The 27044-nt window shown below is 40.7% G+C and overlaps 1 protein-coding gene across 8 annotated transcripts in view; it reads left to right on the top strand.

Annotated features, from left to right (window-relative positions):
• Positions 1 to 19007, top strand: part of ppp6r3 (protein phosphatase 6, regulatory subunit 3) — a 69681-nt gene extending 50674 nt beyond the window's left edge. For 3 of the 8 annotated variants that reach the window (XM_077596864.1, XM_077596865.1, XM_077596871.1), the window contains 8 exons: positions 1589 to 1719; positions 2447 to 2562; positions 8075 to 8156; positions 8262 to 8356; positions 8449 to 8644; positions 10296 to 10313; positions 17828 to 17902; positions 18508 to 19007. In XM_077596864.1, coding sequence (XP_077452990.1) covers positions 1589 to 1719; positions 2447 to 2562; positions 8075 to 8156; positions 8262 to 8356; positions 8449 to 8644; positions 10296 to 10313; positions 17828 to 17902; positions 18508 to 18559 — 765 coding nt within the window. In that variant the 3' untranslated portion in view covers positions 18560 to 19007. Of the gene's footprint in view, positions 1 to 1588; positions 1720 to 2446; positions 2563 to 7261; positions 7375 to 8074; positions 8172 to 8261; positions 8357 to 8448; positions 8645 to 10295; positions 10314 to 17827; positions 17903 to 18507 lie in introns of those variants that run through there. The other 5 variants (XM_077596866.1, XM_077596868.1, XM_077596867.1 and 2 more) reach the window with 5 other exon arrangements.
• The last annotated feature ends 8037 nt before the right edge of the window (positions 19008 to 27044 follow it).

Genomic DNA, 27044 nt, shown 5'->3' with positions numbered 1-27044 from the left:
TCATCACACCCGAGATTTCAGGTGAGAATAGAAGGCAAGATGGCGGACTACACACACACACCAGCAGTGTTCTGTCAAAGTGTTCCAAAAATGTATTAAAACTGCGGCTATCCCCGGGAAAAGGCAAGGATGACTAGCAGGGCACGGTTCTAGAGCCCTCGTGTTTTAGAACCCGGCGAATTAACGTGATTTGCACGACCGAGCCCGAAGCAAACCCAAAATTTCATATTTTATTTGTGATGACTCGGCCCTTCTGAGTCGGGAGGAGGAGGAGGCGTGATTTATGATAACAGGTTTAAGCTTGTGTAACGAAATCTAAGTTAAACAAGACTGTATAAGCATTTACACCTTTTATATGGTAATATAGATGTTTGAGGATTTCAACTGTTTAAATGCCTGCTCAGTGTCAAGGTGCCAGTCTTTTTGCTCTCGTATGAGAGCAAAGCGCCACATGGACTAGATTCAGCAAAGCCAATGCAAGTTTCTCTAGCATATTCAACAATCAATTTGAAGCTTTTTTTAAAGCTCTTACAGCTGTGTGTTGTCTTTTGAGTTCTCCCGCCATTAGTTTATCCTTAACTTCTAATCCTTCTTCATATTGCGGAGGCGAAGATTATTAAGACGTCACGTGACGTCCGGACACCCTGCTCTGGCTTTACCCAGGGAGCGCTATCCTCGGATAGGCTTCGTGGCTCGCCACGCCGACATTGGCCTGTGCTCACACTTAGAAAAAATAACTCAAGAAGAATGGAATCAATTGTTTGGTGAATCTGTTGATGATGAATCAGACTTTGAAAAATGTTAAATATTACGATGTTGATGATAAATTATACTTTAAGGATTTAAAATGGTAAATTCCATTTGAGAATTGTGTTCATACTGGTAGTTTGTTCTACCAGGTTTCCGTACCATATGTTGTGAATAAATGTTTTGTCATGGCGACGTGCTCAGCATTTGCTAGTTATCAGTACCGGTGCAATCCTTGGTGTGAGCTGAGAAAAAGTGGGAAAAAAAATCTACCAATTTTTAGTCACACATGGGTGCGGGTTGTACATGGGTGCTCATTATACTCGAATAAATATGGTAGTATGTACATATAACTTAAAATTATCGTGTGTATATCTGGTATTGAATGCAGATGTTAAAACAAACAGAATAATAATTTTCTGTAAATTCGTTCCAGTATTACAAGAATGCAGATATACACTACTAATACTAATAATATAAACTAATGGTGATATATGACAATGCATACCTTAGTTTAACAGCATGTTGAAAGTATCGAAATTACAGGTCTCAAATTCAATTCAATTCAGGTCAAAAATTATATTGTTTACAATCTATTTTTTTCAACACAGCTATTGGCATGATCTTAGAAATGTATTCATTTTGTATTTTATTTTCTTAGAATACCTAATTATAAATAAAAGAATGAAAAAACAACAAGGAATGGACTTCTAGTATGTTAATGTATTGAGAACATGTTGGATAGCTCTCTTAGTTTGCTTTAAAGTTATGTCATTCGCGTGTGTTTACTGCTGCGTATAATGCTTTTGTGACAATATGATGTGTATGTGTATTTCCACAGGTGAAAGTAGCTATGTTTGAAGCACGCTGTAGAGAGAAAATCCAACAATTTGAGGATGTTGGTTCAGATGAGGAGGATATCTGGGATGAAAAAGATGTCCCCTTTGGGGCAGAGTCACAGAGGCAACCCAGGTCAGATAAATACGAATGGAATATGAAAATATCCAATGATATTTTGTTCAGTGTCAAATAAACACAAATAAAAATCACAACACATGCGCATGCAAGTTAACTCCCATAATCTTCGGACTAAAATATGCTACTTTTCTCCCTTTCTTCTAACCTTGTAATTTAAAGTCCAGTCTGGACAATCAGTTGCTGGTGACTTTTAAAAGGGAAATAAATTAACTAAAATAAAAAGTGCAAATATGGCCATTTGGTAAAACTAGGTAATACAGCAGCTGAAGAAATATTCTTTGCGATTTGATCTCAACATTCTTTGGCACATTGTGCAGGCTGTACCAGTGCAAGCAATCTTATTACGTAACTGACATAATAAAAACATATACCTATTTTATCTACTACCAGAAAACTGAAAACAAAATTCCCTCTTCATACCCAAGAAATCTACCTATTATACCAGAAAGGGATTGTCAGTGCAATGGCAGAGTTTGGACAGGTTTTATTCTCATATCGACTATAAAATGTCGCTGTTTCGCCTGTAAGTGTGTCTACAGACGTGATTAAAATCTGTATACTTTTTGAATTGTCTTTTTTAGTCTGGGGTGGTGGCCAAGAAAACCTCAGTGGCCCTCCAGGCTTATTAAACACTGGGGAAACCTTGGGGAAAGTGGCAATATTGCAGCCTTTACTTAAGTATCTACCATACCTACTGTTTATGCACATGTTTGCACCTTAGGAGTGCGGGTAGCACAGACAGTGAAGAAAGCACTGACTCTGAGGAAGAGGATTCCAAGAAAGATGTATTTGAAGCTTCTAATCCCAGTCCTGAAGACATTATGGAAGTCGAAACAGGTTGGTGAACTTAACCTCTCTTTAGATTAGTCTCTCTCTAATAGAGGGGGCCTGGTAGGGTCACCCATTGTCATCTGGTTTGAGGTGATGGACCAGTCAAATAATGACTCAGAAGATCTCTTTTGATACGCGTCGCGGGGCACCACTCTGGAGCCAGACCTGGAGGTGGGGCACGATGACGAAGCACCTGGTGGCCGGGCCTGCACCTATGGGTCCCGGCTGGGCACAGCCCAAAGAGACTGTGAATTCCCCTTCCCATGGGCTCACCACCTGTGGGAGGGGCCAAAGAGGTTGTGTTCGATGAAATTTGGGCAGCGGCCAAAACAGCGATATTGGCATTCCCATTCCTGGCTGCAGAATTTGGCTCTTAGGATGTGGAATGTCACCTTTATGGTTGAGAAAGAGCCTGAGCTTGTACGTGCGGTTGAGAAGTTCCGGCTCGATGTAGTTGGACTCACCTCTATGCACAGCTCGGCCTCTGTTACCACTCCTCTTAAGGGGGGTTGGACACTTCCATTCTGGAGTGGTGCCGAGCAGGTTTGGGCATACTTATTGCCTCCCGGCTCGGTGTCGGTACATTGGGGTTCACCCCAGTAGATGAGATGGTAGCATCCCTGCGCCTTCGGGTGGGTGGACGGGTACTGACCATTGTTTGTGCGTATGCACCAAACAGCAGCTAATGGGTACCGGCTGGCCAAGCGGGACGAAGCTCTGCTGGTCTCTGAAGAAAAAACCCGGAAATGGGAGGACTTCAGTGCGGCCATGGAGAACGACTACCGGGTGCCTTCAAGGAAATTTTGGTCCACCATTCGACGTCTTGGGAGGAGAAAGCTGTGCACCATCAACACAGCATATAGTGGGGATGGGGGGGCTGCTGACCTCGACTCAGGATGTGGTGAATCGGTTGGCTGAATACTTAGAAGACCTCCTCAACTCCATCGATACGCCTTCCCATGAAGAAGCAGAGCCTGGGGACAGAGACAGGTTCTCCGATTTCTGGGGCTAAAATTGCTGAGGCTGTTAAAAAGTTCCTCATTGTAAAGGCCCTGGGGGTGGATGAGATCTGGCCGTAGTTTTCTAAAGGCTATGGATGTTGTGAGGTTGTCTGGGAAATCGCGGGGAAATTGGTTACAGTACCTCTGGGGTGGTGTTTCCGCTTTTCAAAAAAGAGAAGGCGTTCGACCGTGCCCACCGGGAGTCTTGTGGGGGGAACTCCGGGAGTATAAGGTACCGGAACCCCTGATACGTGGGGTCCAGTCCCCCTATGACCAGTATCAGAGATGTTGGCCATCCGGCATTCATCACTCCCAAGCCATTCGCCACGCTGATTCTCCTGTTATATCGGCATCGACAATCCATTCCAAATCGTCATCTAACTCCTGCGACGCTGCCTGCTCGTTTTGTATGGAACTACTATTTACTACTACATTCATCACTCCCAAATTGTATTCGATCCATGTCTTCAGTCCATTTTCCAAGCATTCACACCCCCGTTCTGTTGTCATTCATGTCAGGCATTTCCTCTGTATAGCTCCAATGTGCTGTTTCTTTGAGTATGAAGAGTGTTTTGAAGGTTAAAAGCGCTACGAGCACACAGAAGTCTAATTAATAACTTGCCATCTTCCTGGAAAGGTTTAAATGGATTTACCGTAATGCTTGGAATGCGCGGGGAGGCTATTTTTTAAGGTGAACGTCCGCTGGGTTGACCGCAATATGTTGCATGTCGGCAAGAAATGAAACCAGTCAGCCAAGCGGTCAGGGTGATACTAAATTTTGAATTTAGCCCATAAACAAGGCACATCAACTGATTAGGCGCACTGTATATTTTAGAGAAAAAAATAGATTTAGGTGCCCCCTATAGGTGTGGAAATACAGTAAATAAATTTATACACTCCAGTCGACAGTGTAGTGTGCCTTTTGCCCCAAGTCAGCTAGGAAAGGCTCCAGTAACCCCGAACCCATCCCGGCCGGATGACTAGGTTTCATAGCTTATCTCTGCTCAGAAAAATTGAAGGAAAACTTTAAAGAAACCCATTCGATACATCAGATCTCAATATTAAGGTGAATATCTATGCAAATAATGACAGGGCAAGGTCTTAGGAACAAAAGGATGCCAAGTCTTTTAATGGAAATAAAAGCTTTCAGCCTACAGAGGACTCAATTGTGTAGAAACCTTAAAATCCGACTGAAAATATGTGACAGGCTCGTCCAGTTTTTAAAAACCTAATTTCTGCACCTCGAAATTCTCCTGTGTAACCACCACTGGCTTGTATGCATGCTTGACAACGCTGCGGTATGCTCCAAATTAGATGTATGTGGTGTCTTGTGATATTTGTTTCTAGATCCGTGTGAGGGTATCGCTGAACTCATGTAACGTGTGAGGAGTAAGCTGGCGGTGCCTGATGGATAAAAACATAATGTCCCACAGATGTTCTATTGGGTTTATGTTAGGGTATCGTGAAGGCCATTCAATTGTTTCACTTCCTTCATCCTCCAGGCACTCCCTGCATATATTGCCATATGAGGTCGGGCATTGGCGTGCGTTAGGAGGAAACCACGACCGACTGCACAAGCGTAGGTTCTGACAATGGGTTTATCCCAATACCTTATGGCAGTGAGATCACCATTTCCTAGGCAGCAAAGGGTCTGTGCATCCCTCCATGGATATGGCTCCCCAGACCATCACTGATCCACCACCAAACCTTGTCATTTTGAACAATGTTGCAGGCAGTATAACGTTCTCCTTGTCCTCTCCACACTCTTTCCTATCTATTACAGGTGCTCAGGGTGAACCTGCTATCGTTCATCTGGAAGGTACAGGGCATCAGTGTTGGACTTGCCAATTCTAGCGTTATTATGCAAATGCAAGTCGAGCTCCACTGTGCTGGGCAGTGAGCACAGGGCCCACCCACTACAGGACGTCAGGCCCTCGGGCCACCTTCATGGAGTCCGTTACTGATTGTTTGGGTAGAAACAGTCACACCAATGGCTCTGGGGTCATTCTTTAGGGAATGAGCAGTGCTCAGGCTGTTCCGCCTTTCCTAAAGGAGAAGGTGTCGGTCTTGCTGATAGATTGAGGAGTTTTATGGCCTTTTCTACCTCTCCAAGAATAACACCAAGTCTTCTGAAGTTGGACAACCTGTGCAACCTCTGTTAACAAATCGCGTCATACTGCCAATAGAGATAGTTACTCAAACCAAAACCAGGACAAGTGGAATACCAGCGCAAAAAAAAAAATCAGAGGCAGAAACTTAAAATGACCTCCACATGGAAAACTGGTTTTGAGGGTTTTTAAGTGTTGCCACTGTCATGCACCTGTTGTTATTTCCATGAAAACCAATACAGTTTAAATTGACTAACGATGACTTCAGCTGCCTAACCAACCCGAAAATGATTTTGCTTGCCTCTGCTTTACCACATAACTGGTTGATTTTACGGCTTTGTCCTGAAAAAGCAATGTCATACTCAGTAAAATTACTACTTATGAAATTAATTGGTTCCAGAACGTCTTTCGTAACTTGAAAATTTTGTAAGTAGAGGTGTACTTTATATGTAAATTCTCAAATTTATTCCACGGTCCTCACACGACTACCAACTAAACCCTTTAAAATTGGTCAGTGTGCCAATTTTGTATGAAAGATGTGAGGAAACACACAAAAATCAGAGAAAATAATAAGGAAATGATACATTCATCTCTTAAAATATATAAAGCATATGAAAATGTGCCCTGCACCGCAGAAATAGTTCCCTCCGGGGCCGTTATTATGGGAGACGTAATACCCGTGATGGTCCGCCAGATGGCTGCAAGAGCCCGTTCCAAAGCCATTTGTACGGTTTTAATCGCTTAATAAGGGGAATTGCAATCGATAATTAGGGCAGCATTTAGCCAGGGATGTAAGAGAGAATCTTGTAACATGGATAGTGTTTGTTGTGAGACAGCCAATTGAATTGAATGCTTTTATTGTCATTACAGTAATTACCTTGACATATGAGTGCCTCGACACACGAGGAATTTGAGATATGAGTAAAATTCCAAGCAAATATTTACCTTGAGATACAAGACAAATTTTGAGATACGAGCATACAAGACAGCGAGAGGCTGCTTACGATTTCATCGCACTTTCTCGCTGCATCTTCCTCGTGCAAAGATCTCTACAAGCACTTGGCAGAGCGGTGCATTTATTGTATGTTTTTTTGCGTTAGTCCGTGCAGAATTCAGGCAAACGAGGGGTCCAAAGCAAGCCGGTGCAATGAAGGGAAGTGCGAAGAAAAGGCGTACGATGACAATCAATATTAAGCACGAAATAATCGAAAAACGTAGTGTACGCGTGACTGAGCTGGCTCGCCTATACGGCTGGAGAAGCAGGAAGTTTGCCTCGAAAACCGCGGTGGAATGCATTAACCTCTTGCCTTGGTTATTGCACAAGAAATTTAAATTTAGTGTAACGTAAGATTAAAACGTTTAAGAGTGTGTGAATAAGAATAAGTTCATTTAAGATAACATTTAAAGTTTGTTATGTTAAGAGTGCATCGGTCAAGTCTCTCTCCCTCTCTCCCATTCTTGAACTCGGCGTTGTATTGTATCATTTTATTATTAAACATAACCACTAGTTATTTGTAACTCTGTTAATAGATGGTGAATTACAACCAATAAAACTGTTTTTCCATTGTGATATCTTTTTGTTTGTGTTTTTTTCAGAGCGTGGCAACTATTAATTTGTATTTAGTTCATTTCTATGGGAAATGTTGATTTGAGATACGAGTAAATCGACATATGAGCTCAGTCCTGGAACACTAAGATCGTATCTCAAGGTATGACTGTATATCAGATTGAATGAGAGCGATGATCTAAACTGAGAATCAATGCATCCGGGACAATATTTTCAAAATAAAATACAGATAAGGAAATGCATTTACTTTTGGGGGGATTTGGTAACTTGAATCTTTTTCGTATGTCGAGTCACTCATTTGCATATAAAAAATAACCTGAAAATTTCGTACTTGGAGGCATTCGTAAGAAGTGCTAAAAAGATGGGCACGATCTGAGAATGAGTGCTGAATGTCAGAGTTATAGGCAGCAACTCTTTTGGTCTGATTTTTGCCAGTTTTTATTTATAATCCAATTTGCTGTCATTATTCTCTTGCTGTCAATTGCAACTAATATGTCACGCCTTAACATTGAAAATAAATAAATAAATACATTTTACAACCCAAACATTTTTAACCCGGTTGCAAATCTCTGAAAATTACATGATCAGGCCCAGTTTTCAATCACGTGTTCAGATCAGCTACATCCCAAGTATATATTCTTTTTCAATTGAATGCGAATACAAATGCACCTAATTGAATGTGATGATTGATCCTTGCCAACTTTTAAGAGTTTTCAAAATACTAAACATTCATCGTCTTGTTGGATTGTTTCCACAGAAATCCTCATGGGCCCTAATTACCCGAACCAACAGCCTGAAAAAACTTGCTGCTAATCATTCTTTATTATTTTTTTGTTCTTCAGACACAGCATGGAGTGGCTATTCTAGTCCTGATTCAATCTCTGAGACAGGCTGGGCTGATTTCTCAAACTTCTCCCCCATCAGGTAGACGTTGATTAGGTATTCTGTCTGCATCCATCATTCTTTTATACAATACATGGGTACTTTGGAGTAAAAAATTAAATATATATATATATGTATATCTTTTAGCCCCATTGATCCACTGTGCAATACTCCTGTTGCTATGGAAACAAACATTGAGAAATTGGATCCACTGGGCGTCATTGGACCTTTATATTCGGAGGGTGAGATCAATGTATTGAAATATATTAAGTCATTGTATCAGTCCTGTTGACAACCTTTCTGTGGTTCTTTTTTATTTATTTATTTATTACAGAAAACAATGGATGGTTAAGTTCTACTGTTTCATCTTCCTCCACTGTCACATCTAAGGGTTGTGGAAGATCTAAAATGGAGGAGGAATCTACTTGTAATGTGCAACGCAGTATTACGGACACAGTCATCAATGGCTCTTTAAAAGAGACTTTCAGCCTCACTGTTGATGCAAAGACTGAGACTGCTGTCTTTAAGAGGTTAGCCAGAACACAAACTAATCATTCTTTTTCTTTGTAGTAGAAGCTCCAGGGCAAAATATTGTCTTCTGTAATAATGCACTGAAGAATAATGATACAGATGTTCACTTTTGCATTCAAAGGTGCCCTGATGCAGTTTTTCCAATTTAGTTCACTACTCTAGTGTTTCCCAACCACTGTGACATAGCACACTGGTGTGCCTTGAGCAATGGTCAAGGTGGGCTGTGGGAAATTACGTCCCAAGAAGTCATAGATTGTAATATTCTGAGAGAAAAATTATAATGTTACGAGATTAAAATTGAAAGATGATGAACAGTAAGTCAATTTTTTTCATATTACCACATTCAAATCGTAGTATTGCAAGATTAAAGTCGTTTTGCTGCTTATTTTTAATTCAACGTGAACTGGAAGTTTCCCTGGCATTAACTTTTGGCGACATAAAATCTGTCAGACTAGAGAACTGCTTTTCGCAAAATATTAAGAGATTTAAGTAATCTTGTGAGAAAAAGTCATAAAATTATGAGAATAAAACCAGTACATTACTTATTTCTACTTCACGTCCCTGAAGTTGTTTGGGATCCACGGACAACTTTTGATTATATCAGGTCAGTGTAAAAAAATTGATATTGAAATACTTTTTTTGTGTATCATTGATTTCTGTTGATAAAACTTTGATGATAAGGACTTTATATTGTAAATATAGGCAACAGAGTCTTAAGTTAGAACATTTTCAGATGTTAGTGTTCCTTGACATTTTTGTAATGCAAAAAGTGTGCCGGAGCTCAAAAATGGCTGGGTTAATGAAAATTAGTGTCTCGCCTGGACAAAATTTGTCAGTGTTTTTTTTTTTGTGATCTTATTGCAATTGCTTAATTAAGTCAACTCACTACAAATTCACGTATATAAAATTGGTGATGTGCACCTGAAAATGGAAGCACCTGCTCACTTATACCAGGCGCAGTGAGGGGCAAGCTAGGCGTCTTTCCAATCACAGCAACTTGATATACAGGTCTGCTCATGTACTTAGTGCTTGCTATTTATTCCTTCCTATTATAATATCAGGACCTTCAGCATCAATTTTTCTTGGTTGTGTTTTTTTCAATGGACAGCATAATGGGTCGGCGTAAAATGTCAAATTGCGGATTAGCGCAGTTTGAGGTCATTTAAGTGATGAGGCTGGTGCTTGCTCATCAGCTCACCCACTGCCAATAGCCACACGATTGCCAACGACTCACTCTACAACCAATTTAAATTTTATGTGATCTGGTAAGTCAAAGATTATTAACAATAATATAATCAAAACCGTGTCATGGCACCTTTAATATCTTGGTAGAGATGTTGGATTATGCATGTACAGAATTAAAAATTGAATGTCTTGGGTGGCAAACGATTAAGCAGAAGTAATGTTTTGGTAGTTGGTTTTAATTGCACTGAAACTGTTCTTTCAAATTAACTGTATCAACTTTTGATACAATGGATTTAGTTTTGTCCCTAGTTCTCTAATATTTTTTGTATCAGCCTGCCCTTGTTCATATTGCATTACACACTAATTTGCTGATTAATATTTTTTATCATAAATCAAATGACACTTGCGACATAAGATTCCCTTCCTCTCTTCTTGCTGTGCACTGTCGGTGTGGTTCTTCGTCAGAGTGTTGAAATCATATCGGTATGTACCACCAATTAAATTTCAGCTCGCAGCCATCAACCTCAAACATTTCTGTCCATATTTTAATATTGTCATATTTTTTTTATTGTCTCTTGTTTTGCATGTTCTGTGATCACTTTTGTTTTGAATTTGGGGTTTTGAAAAAGTTTATTTATTAATAGAATGTGTATTAGAGCTGGGAGATAAAACGATAATTATTTTGAAATATTTTTTGTCAATCATAATATTAAAACTTTAGATAAAAAATTTTAAACTGTAATTACACCACCCGACCAGCACAGAGAAAAGGGTGCTGTTTCGAGATGAACGCTAGTTCCAGACCAATGCTCAGGAGAAATAGTGGATGATAGGTAAACATGTTTTTAGCATGTTAGCAATAGAGGCTAATACCGAGCATGAACGCAAAAGGACAATAACACGGCCAAAATAAGTGATTATCAGGACAACACCAAGCCGACCCACTAACACGGGTGTCAAACAGGTCCTCAAAGGACCGCACTGGGTGCAGGTTTTCATTCCAACTGAACAAGAGGATACCTTTTGCAAGTGTAATCAGTTGATTAAAGTCAGGTACAGACGCTCCCCTACTTACGAACATTCGAGTTACAAACAACGGTACATACGAACATGTCTGCAAATTGCGTTTATGTCGAAAAATGTTCGTAAGTTCGATTTTGTATTGCGCGCCTTTTTCCCAGTAGTGCTTCTTTCCGCCGCTAATACCGACGCCTGGCGCTGTGAGAGCTCAGCTCACCCAGCATCTACCTTCTTCTGCCCACTTCGTTGCAATGCGGAAGTGCGTGAACGTATCTCCAGTGCGCAAAGAACCTTTTTCATTTTTATCATTAAATATCTCGTGCATCCATTATTGAATATGGTTGGTGAAAAGCGAAAGGCTTCTATTGAGGGAGGTGCAAGGAAGAGGCAAACCATTTCATTTGAAATGAGTGGCAATAATAATGAAGCTTGATGCGCGTTGCACGGGAATACAACTTGAATCGTTCGACCGTCAGTACCATTTATAAACATAAAGATCGAACAGCAGGACCCAAATATTGAACGTTGCACAAAGTTTGCAAATCAATTGAATGATGCCATACAGTGCTACCGCATCATTTATGATGAAAAAAAGAAAACTGCAATCGTCATTAGATAGCTTCTTTCGGCCAGTTTCTAGTAAATCTCTCTCTCTCTCTCTAATGTATGTATACAGTACTGTATGTATTCTCTCCATGTTATTAAATGTTTTTTTCAGTACAAACCAATGTGTGTTACTTATACAAGCCTTAAACATACAAATGCACTTATATAAACCTTCAATATACTTATATAGGCCTTAAACATAAATTATAATACAAAATATAGCACTGAGCAACTTACAAACAAATTCAACTTATGAACAATCGCTCGGAACCTAACTCGTTCGTAAGTAGGGGAGTGTCTGTACTACTTATTTTAGAACACACCTCATTGGTTAAACTGTTGGCACTGGATCGGTTGGAACAAAGACCAGGACGCGCTGCGGCCCTCTGCAGAATCTGTTTGACACCCCTGCACTAACAGATCCAAGTGAATTCTCCCTGCCGTTTTCTTTCTTTTTTTAAATGCCTCGTACCTGTGCAAAGAGCAGCCTTATTGAAAATGTCCTTAACCCTCTGTCCTCCTTTGAAGACAGCCTGTAATATTTTTTGCACTTCATATCAAGATGTTTTCCCATTTTTTTGCAAATGTTCAGAAAGCATTGCAAAAATCTTGGCTTAAAATGGGTTAAGTTCATCCATCTTTTTAATTTACAGTGGTACCTCGTCATACGACCGCTCGTCATACAAAATTCTCGTCTTACGAGGGAAATTTCGATCGAATAATTCGCCCGTCATGCGATCAAAATTTCGTGATGCGACCAAGCCAGGTCTTTTTTTGCATATCTTTCGTGTATAACAATATCCACGAGCACGGAACGATTAATTCAAACGAGTTTCGCATATGACCAGGAAACGCACAACGCGCGGGCAAAAAGAGGGCTTTCTGGGTAATGAAGTATACTCATGCACACAACACCCATAGGCAATGGCAACCTTTCTCAGAATAAAACTTCATTACCCACAATCAATACGTGGGTAAGCTCAACTACTGTATTTCCTGTTATTCTTTCTAAGGAAAGATGCTCCCGCGATCGTTCTTTAAAGACTATTTGCCGTTGGCAAGTGGTCGTGCGTTATCCTATTGTGATGACATTTGTATGCGACATTATCGAAATATTTTGAAGGGTAGACAAAAACAAACAACTCTTGATGTGTTCGTTTTGAAGACTTCGGCGGAGCGGCCTGGTGGTGTCAACCCGTAGAACTACGTAAGGTCAAAAAGATTACAACAAATTTAGAATTTAGTTTTGGTTTGAAGTTACATTAAACGTTGAGTGTCTGTATAGAGTTATCCAGGTTAATTTAAATTTGTTTGTTCGTTTACGAGTGCATTGTTGCCGTGGATAAAGTCCCCCCGAACAGTATTTATTTAATTTTGTAAATGACCTTATGTGGGGTAAATTTACTGTTTCTTTTTGTGAGGCTGAACATAGTCTGCTTGCCAAACTCTAGTGTGTGTGTATAATATGTAATATCGCGGATAATGTAGACCAAACATGGCCTGATAATATAAAAACCGCGAAGTAGGATCAACCCTATTATTTCTATCACACTACTAGTTTTTGCTCCTATACAAAAATAGTACACAAGAGCAATTAACAAGAAGTATATTCATTAAATATTACAGATACAATCATATGAAAAGACTAATGTATTAATATGTAAATATAAAAAAATGTAAATACTTTAAATACTGTACTCACAGTGAAAATAGGTTCTCTCCGATCGAACAGGTCAATGGGAGTCTGTGTCCTTGAAATGGAGCCCCTTTCAGGGAGGTACAGCATCACGTTCGGGATGAAACATTTTGTGAATGCTTTCGTGATCCAGGCTTTCCGGTTGCTCATCTAGTAGATAGGCAGCGAGGCTTTGTTCTTGTTTTTTTTAAAGCAAGAGGATGGTCAAATTTGTAGAGTAAGGCTCGCTGTCTGTTCCGGTCAGGGCCGGGTCGCGGGGCAGACCTTGCTCGCAGCCGGCACGCACTGGTCATAGCCATTTGTTGTTGATACTTTTTTTCCCTTTTTATATCTTTGTTTGAAGTGGAACGAAATTTGTTGGATATTTTACTTTTTTTTAAATAATAAAAAACTGAAAAGTGGACCATGCAATATTATGCGGCCCCTTTATTACTTCAGTGCAGCAAACTAATAGCAATTGCATTAAGAATATGAATTGCACAAAGAATCTACCCAATCTGAATGCACAACAGAATCAAGATGAAACATACAGTGGTACCTCTACTCACGAAAATTGTTGGTTCCAGAACTTGTTTCATAACTTGGATTTTTCATAAATAAAGCAGTACAGTATTACAGTACAGATACGAGCTAAATGCGTTTCAGGACTGAGCTCGTTTGTCAATCAACTCATATCTCAAATCAATTTTCCCATATAAAATAAATACAAATTAATCCGTTCCCACGCTCTGAAAAAAACACCTAACAATAGGATATTACAATGGAAAACATGTTTTTAATTGTTCTAATTCACCACCTAGACTCACAAAATAATAAATGCCTATCTAGTGGTTATGATTGTCAATACTAAAATGTGACATTATTATGTACAGTACTGTATGGAGTTCTTACTAACCCAAACCTGTGTGCAGCAGAGGAGGAGTGAGACTTGACATGTTTCGGTTCGCTACACTTTTGTGATACTACGTAACATAACAGAAACTTAAAATGTAACTTAAATGAACGTAGATTGCACACACACTTAGAAATAAGTTTTAATCTCACGTTGGCGAGCCACCTGTCACGCGTACACCACTCTTTCTATTATTTCATGCTTAATATCGATTGTCATCATACGCTTTTTCTTCTCACGCCCCTTCATTCCACCGTCTTTCTTTTGACCCATTGTTTTCTCACTCAATTCTGTACTTATTAACAAAAAAAAACACGTCAAAAATGCAAACTGCACGTCGGGTGCGCGTAGATATCTTTACGCGAGGGAGATGTGGCAAGAAAGACAGAGCGATGCTGTTCTCGCATACTCAGCCACCTGGTGGCCGCATCAGTAACCGGGAACCTATGCTCCATATGTCAAATTTGTCTCGTATCTCGGGGCAAAAATTTGCTCTGAATTTTCCCTGTATCCCAAATTTCTCATATGTTGGGACACTCGAATGTCAAGGTATTACTATATTTTATATGTAAATTCTCTAATTCGTTCCACAGTCCTTAAAAATATCAAATATACCCTTAAAATGATCAGTGTTGCAATTTTGTATGAAAGATGTGCTAAAAAAACAAAAATGTGATAAAATAATAAGAATTTTAGATAGCAACAAACAAAGGATACGAACGCATGCAGATAAACACACCTTAATAATCTCAAATTATGAATTCAAAACAAATTAGTATTAATTAGAAATCCAAAGAAGTACCATATTTTCTCGCATATTAGCAGCCTCCGCGTGTAAGCTGTACGCTTAAAATTGCTTTAAAATCGTTGAATATTACCATTTCTCTCATATAAGACGTCTCCTGATTCACAATTTTCACCTCCATATTCATGGTTTTAATAGGGAGTACAAATGTGTTACTTTTAAGGGAAAATCTTAAGAAAAATCATTGCACGTGGAATTTCTGAGATACTGTATGAATTGAAAGGATCGTCTGCTGGATTGCACATTCCTAAACGGTGTTGCCTGCACGTAGACAAATTCAAAAAGGAAGTCACGTGAGCAGTACAGCCAGGATGTGTGTCTGTAGCAGTCTAGTTTGTCATCCCTTGGTAAGATGGCAGCACCCTGAGCAAGCAATAGCAGGCACAAGTGAGGTTTTTTTCACATCTTATGCAAGATAGGTTTGTTTTTTTCTTGAATTTCATTCGTAAACATCAAAAGAAAATTTATTACCGTATTTTGCTGTTTAATATACCCCACATTTACTATACCCAGGTATATTAAACGGCAGGGGTATAGTAAATGGCGCACAAACGGGAAGGTACGATCCACTACGCACTCTATGCCATGACGGGGTGCATCAACGTTTTGCAGACTAAAACTACTTACTGCTCAGGTTAAAACTACTTACTGCTGTATAAAGTCTAACTTGGAATTTTAATGAACTTAAGTATCTATAATTATGCCCCCATGAACACCATACAAATCTTGCCAAAAAAGCTGAGTTGCCGTTTAATATATCCGGTATATCAAATGGCGCACAAACGGGATGCTCAAAAAAGCAAAAATCATTTAATATACCAGGGTATATTAAACGGCAAAATACGGTAAGCGTTTTATCTGTATCTTTTCTCTATTCTGAAATAAATGACCGTATTGTCTTGCCCTATGACGTTTCGTCCTCGTCACCTTGCAGCTTTGTGCATGTCAAGTCTAATTTGTGCGCAAATGAGCTGTACTCTCGATTCAGTCATCATTTTTACCGACAAAAACCTGTTAGAACTCTGTGACAATATTGGTCAAAAGAGAGTTGTTGATGTTAGACAGCCAATGCAGCATTCCAGCGGAGAATAGGGAGGCTATCAAGCAGAATGCCACGCTACCGCGACAATTACTAAATAAAATAACAGACACAGGAAATACATTTCTGCTTTGGGGAATTTTGTAACTTTGATCTAGTTTTCATGTATTGGAAAAGTAATTTGTCTATAAAAGGGCTTCGTAACATGATAATTTTGTATGTAGAAGCATTTGTAAGTAGAGGTATCACTGTATTATTATTTCCAGGTTAGTATGTAAGGGACACATTTCGTTATCAATCTGCAAATAACACGTGCAGTATACAGGCTGTCCTCAAGTTACAAGCAACTTGCTTGCGGGTTTAACTGTTTAAGGCAGGGGTGTCAGACTCGGGTTGGTTCGCGGGCTGCGTTAATGTCAACTCGATTTCATGTGGGCCGGACCATTTTAGATATAATATTTATATATATTTTTTATAAATGGATTAAAAGAACTGGATTAAAAGTCCTGAATATTCAGTTTTTTATAGATCTAAAACAATGTTTATTTTAGCTTTTTTTTATATAACTTTAGATTTTACAAAATTATTTTAGAACTAAAAACAGAAAAAAATGATTAAAACATTAAAATTATTGATTTAAAAATGGGAAAATCAGGGAATTTAATATACATCTATACTCCATTTTAATTTGATCCTAAAACAGAAAGTCGGCACTCATGATTTACTTTCCCGGGCCACACAAAATGATGCGGCGGGCCAGATTTCTACCCCGGGCCACCACTTTGACACATGTGGTTTAAGGCATCAAAATGTTTCCTATAAAAATATAAATGTTTTGTATAATAATAGTAAAATATTTTAAAATAAAAGTATACGATTATGTACTTAATATTCCTCTGATAGATTAAAGGAAAGTTAAGATCTCAATGGTCTGTTTGCAACCGAAAGTACAGAACACAACTACTGTAGGCCATCGCCAACCCCAGAAAAATAATCTTTTCCTCCCTTCCTCCAGTCAGACATGGTGTGCTTAGAGACAGCCCACAAAACACATTTTCAGCACTTTAACATTCCAACCCTAAAGCATACTGGCAACCCAATTTAATACATTACTGTCCTTATTTTCAAGTTATGTGAACCAGTAGTTGCTTGACTTTGACTGTAGGTGTGACGTAAGGTCTGTGACAACCAAACTGAATTTGGTAACAAGCAGGGTGTTTTGCACAACACCATAACTTTGGTGTGAACGGAAAATTATCTTTACTGATGTTTTTCGGTGTCTCCATTTTCCCATGATAATAACTTTTCTTTTGGTTGGAGCTAGCGGATCCAGATTTCAGTTTCGGGGTCAGAATGTGAAAAAAGGAAGCTGAAAAAGGCAAATATCCCCCCGGCTCACAAACACAGTTAAGCACTATACAGAAACTTTTGTGCCTGGGACTAAATGGCGGGCGAGGCACAGGCGTTGACTAGTCGAAACGTCGTAGTTTAGGGACATTGTAACCCGATGTCTCCTTGTATACAACTTGTTACAATTTTTATACAAGTTATAGTCTTTTATTAACCCGGACAGCAATGGGTATTATTCATTTTGTTAGTTCCATGTTGGCCGAGGAAGAGTACTTAGGATATTGATTTGTTTTACAATTTCATAGGGTCACATTACTGCAATAGACAGCTATTCACATTCTTCTTAATGCGGGATCAATCTGGGTCAATGTAACTGGTTTATCTAGACATTAAAATATCAGTTGTTATTGTCTTTTACCATCATGTTTTTTTCCAGTTTTATTTGCTTTATGATTTATATAATTGGGTAATTGTTTTCCAAAGTGTATTTATTTATTGTGTGCATCCTGTTTTAATTTGCAAAAAGTTAAATGGGTTGCAACAACTTTTGTTTTTGTCATTATCATGATTGTTTTTCTCCTCTTGGAAGCAGTGAGAAGTGCAAGTACACAATGGAATTTCCATGTGACTCTCGGGAGGAAATGTCAAATATAGATGATGCCAAGTGAGTCTAATTGCCATTTATTCCACTTAATCCTTATTTTGTCAATAAACGGATGCAATTTAAATTGGTTCAGTTTTGCTTTAGTGCTATATACCATACTGTACAAGCAGTACTTTTTATTTTGGAAAATCTTTCATATTTAGTCATTTCCGCTCATAATGAGGTGAAATTATTCAAAGGCAAAATCTGATGATATTTAGGATTCGCCAAATGGTTAGTTATGAAAACGGTAAGTAACTGATAAATTATGTCTGAGAATTCTAAAATCATGAACTTGACCTAATGTTCATTTCATGATAATGGAACTTTGAATTGATAAAAGAGGTGAGAGCGAGAGAGCGAGAGTGCGACATAAGCCAGACAGTTCTTTTTTTCCATTCCTGTCCAACCGTCCTGTATTTGAATGTCTTCATCAGAAGCATCATTATTGAACAGGTTTTTTTCAACAATGTCAAAAACAGCAATTTATTACTTGGGGATCCTTCTGTCAACATTAAGTTCTGTTTATATTTCTGTGCTCACATTGCCAATAGCAGTCACGAAACAGAGTATTGCCGTGGACTTTTCTTCTTGTTTTAATGGGTTTTTCCCCCTTCCCTCCGCAGACTGGAGCAGAGTGCCATGTCCTCAGATGCCACTGTAAATGGTCCAGCATGAGGATGGTGTATTCTCAGTCTCTGGCCAACATAATCAACAATTGAGAAGATTCTCCTCATTAATGAGCAGAGGCTACTGGTCAAAAAGTCATGAAATACCAATTATACTTATTCTTGTTTTGATCTGCACATGACATCTTCTCGATTAGATTTATTTAGGAATGTCACTATGTTTGAAAAGATGATTGTTTCAATAAAATATTTTCTAAAATGTAATTTGATAATATGGAGAATCCACAAAATTAGATAAACAGTAAGATGTGCTAAATTGTTTTCTAAAGAGATAATGTCAAAATAGAGCCTAAGTTATTCTCGCACTATGCTTGTTGATTGATTTTGTATTGTTTCAGATGGTTTAAAAATCTAAGTATGGTATGTTTTTGCTTTTAACCTTCCACTGGCAGGAAAAAAATCTCTTCTACCTTATAAACTTTGTTCATGAATTTTAAGTATGGACACATCACACTTTCATTCATTGTTTCCAGGGGGCTGAGGATTGGTAACTGCGTCATTTTGAATGCACCACATACACACACACACACACACACTTTAATTTTGGAGAACGGACAGACAATGAAGGATGCAACATGATGCTTTACTTCTCTATGCATGTAAGAATGGGCACACTGCACGCACGTTGGGATATGTTGTGACAATGTGTCAGGTAATAACAATAACAGCGATGGAAAGTATGTCAACACTCTAATTTTCAAAAATGATTTGTCGTGATAGGTGCTCCCTATTGAGGTGTTTCACTTTGATTTTGTAATACAATTTATAACAAATCAACATATTCACAGTATTCACACCGAGGCCTTCAGTAGTGCTCCGTATGAATCAATCCAATCCTCAACAACTATTTTATGGCTATAAAACTTTTACTGCAGCTACAGCTGCAACCCATACAAAAAACAAATAACCTTATAAAATTGCAATACTATTTAAAATTCATTTACTCACAAATCCTTTTTGTACACAAAATTCATCTTCCTTTTATTCCTCAAGAAGATTTCAACTAGCCTGGGGAGACCATGCTAACTCCCAGGACCACAGAATTGTGAGGCCGACGCGCTAACCAGTCAGCCGCCGACCCGCCCAGAAAGAGGCGTTCTCTGTCAATTCACCTCTAACCCTGATTAGGCCCGCCCCACAAAGTCCTGCCACTTGAAGAGAATTTTCCTGTTATAAAGCAGCGATTCAGCACGAAGTTGCTCTCATCTGGTGCACATGTCGTCTTCTTCAGACCATGTTTTAGACATCAAAATGACTGTGCAGTCCCTTTAATAATACTATATACGGATGGTCATGTCCAATTCTCAGCTGGGTCATCAAGTAAAATGTTCACTTCCATTCTGTTTTTGCAAATTCAACCTAAAATGATAATTTTTGAGCTCAACGTTGATGTCCAAGGGGAACATTTGAGTGAGCACAAAACGTACACTCTAAGGGTGGACAGATTGTATCTGTGGCTAGTTCATGCGTTCATAAAGTCCAATATTAAACTGTTCTATATGTTTTTTTTTAAAATCTTTAATTAAATTGGCAAGTCCAGGTCGGTCCACTTGTGTAGAGTTTGCATGTTCTCCCTGGCCCTGCGTGGGTTTCCTCTGGGTACTCGTTTCCTCCCACATTCCAAAAACATGCATTGTAGGCTGATTGGACACCAAATTGCCCCTAGGTATGGGTGTGAGTGTGCATGGTTGTCCGTCTCCTTGTGCCCTGCGATCGGCTGGCCACTCATTTATCCTCACTAGGGTCGCAAGGGGGTGCTGGAGTCTTTCCCAGCTGACTTCAGGGCCAGAAGCGGGGGATACCCTGAATTGGTGGCCAGCCAATCGCAGGGCACAAGGAGACGAACAACCATTAATGCTCACACTCATACCTAGGGGCAATCTAGTGTCCAATCAACTTACCATGCATGTCTTTGTAATGTGGGATGAAACCGGAGTACCCGGAGAAAGCCCACGCAGGCACGGGTAGAACATGTAAACTCCACACGAGTGGACGTGACCTGGATTTGAACCCATGACCCCAGAGCTGTGAGGCCGCACGCTAATGTTACACCCTGCATTCGATCTTGACACACAGGGGGAAATAATCAGAACAGCGAGATGTTGTTGTTAGTTCAATCCAACTTTTACTGTCATTATTAACACAAAAACCCATAACATACAATTAAACCCATATATATACATTATCAACACGTTAGAACCCAAAACAATGTACAATTACCCCTATATATATAAATATATATATTATCAACACTTTAGAACCCAAAACACAATGCACACACACTCGTTCAACACACGGTCATAACTTGTTATATCTTTTCCTTTTACAACTTGTAGTAGTCCTACTATTATTCAACAGGGCAAACAATGCAATATCAATAATATAAAATCCTTTCTATGACCGTTATAGACACTGTCAACGATAATGGTGGCCGAAGGTAGCGTGCTAAATGCTATTCCATGTGCGTGACCCGAGACTCTCACATTCACGCCCGTAATTCAAACGTAAATAAACATTAATAACCATTATCTCCTTTCTCACACGCTTAACAGTGTATATTACAAACCCCAAACTCAAACAGCCTTTTAAACAAACAGCATACCTTGACACACAGGGGGAAATAATCAGAACAGCGAGATGTTGTTGTTACTTCAATCCAAACTTTTACTGTAATGATTCAGCACACCTCCCGTGCCTCAAGCTATTTGCTAAGACATCAATAATCGAATACCGATCTACTTTAACATGCCCCACACTTGCCATGTGGATCCAAGGATCACCAATCGAACACCGATACACACATTCAATCCAAACTCGTCATAGCTTCTTTACATGCAATCGTTAATAAATCAAACACTCTAGCACAGGGGTCTCGAACTCAATTTACCTGGGGGCCACTAGAGGCCGAGTCTGGGTGAGACTGGGCCGCATCAGGATTTCCACAAGAAAAGCACTGATAAAACTTTCCAACGTTATCAAATATCTTTATTTTTTAACAAAAAATAATGAATTAAATAAATTAACTTAAAGATGAATAAAAAAGAAATCAATCAGTAATATAAAACCAAATAATACTAATGAGCATACAGTAGATATACACTGGCTGGCTAAGTAGAGAAAATGAATTATTTTTATTCCGTTTCAAATGTCTGTATTAACAGCTCTTTAACCTTTAACTTTCTGAACTTGAATGGAACATTGAACATGAAATATTCTGAACACGGCTTCTTTTGCCTACTCCTTGCTGCTAGAGACCTGGCAGCGCTTCTTCTCACATAGTCACATTTGGCTTGAGGGAGGAAGCAGTGGAGACCCTCAGTAGAGCTTGAAGATGCTCATCAGTAAGTCTGGACCTGTACTTGGACTTATTGAAGTTCAAGGTGGAGAAGAGCTTCTCACACAAGTATCTGCTCCCAAAAAGGCACATGGTCCGCTTGAACCTTCGGGAAAGTTCAGGGAAGCTGGGGGTCAACTCTCTCAAAAATTGCCCAAGCTTGTCTGCTTCTCCACTCACCTCCCTGAACTTGGCTTTGAGTGCAGAGTTGCACTGCAGGTCAATGAGCTCCATTTGAAGCTCAGGATGGGCATCTTGCACATCAAAGGAGAAGGGGTCCGCAAAAATTTGAAATGTGGCTTTGTGTGTCTTGAAGTCTGCAAATCTGTGATCAAATTCCTCCTGTAGCTTCGAAATGGCCTCAACATACTTCTCACCACTGAATGGTGTGCCTGCATCCACGAGAGCCTTGCATGCTGGGAAATGGCAAAGGTTTGTCTGAGAGAGCTGGGCTTTCCATAACACAAGTTTAGTGCAGAATGCTAGGCAGCACTGACAAGTTGCCCCTGGCCTTGTAGCTTCTTGTTCAGTACATTAAGCTCATGTGTGATATCAACAAGAAAAGCCAAGTCCATGAGCCATTTGGGATCACTTAGCACAGGATCAATCAACTCACAAACGGCGTAGCTAGCTTTGACTGCTGCATTACTGTCTTTGGTAGCCTTCTTGAAGAGATCCTGTTGCCTCAGAAGACGTGTTTTAAGACTGGCAACCTGGTTGGCTCTCTCATCTCCCTGGTATTTTTCGTACTCCTCAGCATGTCTCATAGTACAATTACGTTTCAAATTGTATTCCTTGTGCACCGCAACTTTTTCAGTGTAAATGAGACACGTCGGGGTGCCCCTGTGTTCAACAAAGAAATATTGCACTCCCCACTTTTCTTGAAACTGTCTGTGCTCATCACCGACCTTTCTCTTCACGGCAGGCTTTGAAAGAGACATCTCTGGGGCTCTGTAATATGTTTTTCCACTTGGAATGAGTCTCGGGTTGATCTTTCACATTCAGTCGCGCGGGTTTGTGGCGCATGTGCACTTTCGCTCTCCGTTTCAATCGCGGAGATGGCTACAGACACTGACACAGGCTGGATCACGGATCATAGCGCCTCATTCAGTTCTATGCTGAGAGCAGCGGAGGAGTGTGCGCGCCGAGCGGAGTGATCGGCCTCACGGCTTCTCCTCCGCCCAGCTGATTGGAGGAATGAATGAGTGAGTGAGCGAGGCACTGGACAGCCCGGCCGATGTCCCGCCCTCCAGAGCCGTATACCTCACCGTGATTGGTTCATTCAGCTCCGAACCAAAGTTCCCTCTAATTTTTTGTTGGTCTGAGCAGAAAGACAACCTCCCTGAGCGCACTGAGTACCAGTGTGAGCGACATCATCGGTACTCGGATGATTCGCCTAAAGACGTTTCGCCGACGGACGTTTGACAGACGGGCAGGTCGCCGAATGGACGTTCCACCGAACGTTCATTCGGCCGAACGGAGGTTTCGCCGAAACGGGATTCGAACGCTCGCCCCGCCGGATCGTGTGTGTACAAGTTTTTCAACCTCGGCCCGCGGGCCATATACGGCCCGTTAGGATTTTTAATCCGGCCCGCCGCCGGTGTTGTCCAAATTATAGTAAAAATCAATGTTCGTCTACCTTCAATGGCAGTCCGGGAATAAGCACTCTTGGGCAGGCAGATGTAGCAGAACCGAGCCGTAAAATGACAGCAATCGGGTCAAATCCATCCTAAAACAGCATTTAATGATTAAATACAAATACTGGATGATATCGCGATGGAGGCAAAAAAACGTCTATAGACGTCCATTCGCCAAACGGCTCAAAATGCTCTCAAATTCGGTCAAATCCAGCTGAAAACAGCGTTTAATGATTAAATACAAATACTAGTATTTGTATTTAATCATTAAACTAACAAATACTAGTACGACCTGTCCGTCTGTCAAACGTCCGTCGGCGAAACGTCTTTAGGCGAATCATCCGGTCACGACATCATCATTGCTCGCTATCGGCACACCAGTATCACACCTGCCACAAGCAGGTGCATGTCAATGTTCCCTCTAATTTTTCATGTAAAACATGCTGTAAAACAAGAAAAACATGAGTGGACAGAGCTACTGCCACTGGCTGCCACTTAAACGGCGCCATCATGGGGAAAGGGGTAAAAAAAAAAAAAAAAAAAAAATTAAAAAAAAAAAAAAAAAAAAAAAAAAAAATCGATCTTTCATATTAAGACGGGGGCCGCAAATTATCGTCCCGCGGGCCGCAGTTGGCCCGCGGGCCGCAAGTTTGAGACCCCTGCTCTAGCATGTCACACTAATAAATCAAACACTCTAGTATGTCACACTAATAGATCAAACACTCTAGTATGTCACACTCTCCCCCACAAAAACAAATGTCGTCCCGACATCAGTATATTCCAAATATCTTCCCCTTGTTGGTTGTTATGCTGAACAGTCTAGCGAACTTGTCATTTCACATCCTCTTCTGTAAACTGATACTCATGAAAACTCCAGGCGGCAAGGGCCACAGTTCAAATATAATCCACAACTCGTACGGTCCACGTTCACTGGATGGAAACTGTAATCACAGTCGTAACAGTCCATGTTCGCATAATACATGCCACCCTTGTAGGCTCAAGCCTGTTGGAGTCCATACATAAAGGGTGGTTGAATGTAATATGGCTGCAAGTGTACTAACCAAGGAACCACTCCTGGTGCAGGGTAAGGAGGTAGCAGCTGATGTGGTGACTGAGTACTATAACAGGAGGGGACACCAAGCTGATCATAGGTCGTTCGTCGTGGTGGATGTCTCTCCCTTCTTGGCCGTTCATAAGTCAACGCCTCAGGTTCATTCACAGTGGTTGGCGGAGAGGTCTCTGATAAATGATCATCACGAGGATCTTCAACAGCCAGATTTGTTCCCTCACCAGGCAGGTCCTCCAGCTGATAGTCATCTTCTCGTTGTACTGGTCCGGAAGCAGGGCCCTTCACTCCGAGTCTCTGATTCGCTGACAGTGGCCTGTGCTCAGACTCCATCCCTTGGGCATCTCTCTCATTTAGCACCTGGAGGGGCTCGTAGTGAAAGTCATCTTCGTAACCACTGTCTTGGTCTGTCTCTTGAAGATGAGATACCGGCTGCTGTTTATTTCTCTCCATACTCTTGTCAATTTTTCCTCCTTCTGGTGTCAGGTTTTTTATCAGGATGCGCTCTCCTGGTTGTAGCACGGAGCTCCTCACTTTGGTGTCATAGTGCTTTTTACCTCGTTCTGCAGCTTTTCGTACACTCACGGTGGCAATGGTGTACGCCTCCTCCATCCCTTGTCTCCCTTTCTCCACTTTGGCCTTGTATAACTCCAGCTTGTCAGCTTTGATTGCGCGTTCTCTCAGCGCATCCAGTTCATCACGATAGGCGCGGGCTGCACGGGCGTCTACGAGCAGCTTCAAATTCTCCTGCTGGAGCCTCTTTATTTCTTCCTCCATGTTTTCCTGCTGGTGTCTGTTGTCTAGCAGTTGTCTATTCCTCTCTTCTAGCTCTTGTCTAAGTCGTCTGATCTTTGCCTTTGAATCGGTAGGTTCCACCATCAGGTGTTGCTGAGTTCCCACCTGCTGCTGTTGCATGCTGGGAGGATTGACGATGGCCAGTGGACTGGGTGTGCCACAAAGCACACGAACCACACCTTCCCTTTCCTGAGTTAGCTCTGCTATTGTCTCTTCTTTTAGTGGTCTGCCTCCTCGGATTTTACATCCAGCTTGGAAATGTTCTCCACTCCCACACCGATAACAATGTGTGCACTTCACATCTCGCCCTCCCTGCTGACAAGCAAAACACCTTCTTGGGACATAAGCAGGGCGGCTAGTGTTCCAGGGGGGTGCTGGGGGCTTGCTGTAGTAATTTTGTTTTGCAAAAGGTGGCTGGGGCTCCCTAACTGGTCTTCTAACTGAAGGTGGGAGGTAGGACTGAGGCTGAAACATAGCCTGCTGTAGTGTCTCTCTGATCTGAGCTATCTCTGCACTGAGATCTTTAAGAGAAGCAACACTTGCCTTAAGTTCAGTCAACTCCGCTCGTACCTCACGGGACACTTTTGGTTTTTCTTCTCCAGGGCAATTGGTAGGTCGTAGTTCTTCTGAGTGCACCTTGCTAATATGTGTCGCTGCCTGTGGGGTACTAAACTTCTTTTTATTTCTCCTTTCTGTTTCATTAGCACAGGCTACATTTAACCGCTCTAGCAAAAGCTCATCTGAAGTCTTACAGTTCAGCAAGAGAGGCTGCATATCTACTCTAACACTGTCACTCTGGAGACCAGTGAGTATCGTGTGCAAGCACATACGCTGGACTAAACTTGGGTCATACTGGAGTCCTGATTCTGATTCTCGAGATGCAAACAGTACCTTCTGTTTAAGAACTAAGACTCGCATTAAGAAACTTTGAGGAGTCTCTTTGATATGCTGCACTTCTGAAGCTAACTGCACATAGAGGTCGGTAGCACTCCTTTCCTGAAAATGAGCGCGTAGGATGCGTTTGAGTGTGGGAAGAGTGAGGTTAGGTTTCTCTTCCAAATAATTACGTAGCTGCAAACTGGGGGAGATAGCTCTGATAACTGCATCAATAATTTCCACATCTAGGTAACCCCTATTCAGTCCATTTTCAATTTGATGAACAAGGCTGGAGAATGTCAGCTTGTCCCTTTGGCCTGGTTCACCTATCTGGCCAGCAATTTTGAAGTCCTTGCGCCAGTATGAGCTTGGCTGGGGCTGGGGAGACACACCCCCTTGAGGGTCCGCAGCATCTGGTAGCTGGGGCAAAGTTATTGGAGTCTCTTCCAATCTTGATCCTTGCTTTTCGTTTTCATCTCTTTTGGCTTCATGCTTCATATCTGATATTTTATCTTTCAGTTTCAACAATTCAGACATGCCTTCATCCTCTACTTCCTCTAGTTCTTCTCTTTCTAGGTACTTTACAATGTGAGCCACTAATGATAGACGCGATTTCCGTTTAACACTTCTTAATATGTTAAGAAAATCACATATTTCCAGTAGGTTATTTTCCGTCAGGTTGTTCAATGTTCCTACCACCTCTTCGAGTAACTGTTCCATTTTGTTGACGATCTAGGAGCTCTGTTGACTGTTCAGGAGTGAACTG

This window comes from Stigmatopora argus, chromosome 3, assembly GCF_051989625.1.
Source record: "Stigmatopora argus isolate UIUO_Sarg chromosome 3, RoL_Sarg_1.0, whole genome shotgun sequence".
Taxonomy (NCBI): Eukaryota; Metazoa; Chordata; class Actinopteri; order Syngnathiformes; family Syngnathidae; genus Stigmatopora; species Stigmatopora argus.
The sequence above is the reverse complement of the archived record's forward strand: the minus strand, read 5'-3'. Positions and strand labels throughout refer to the sequence as shown.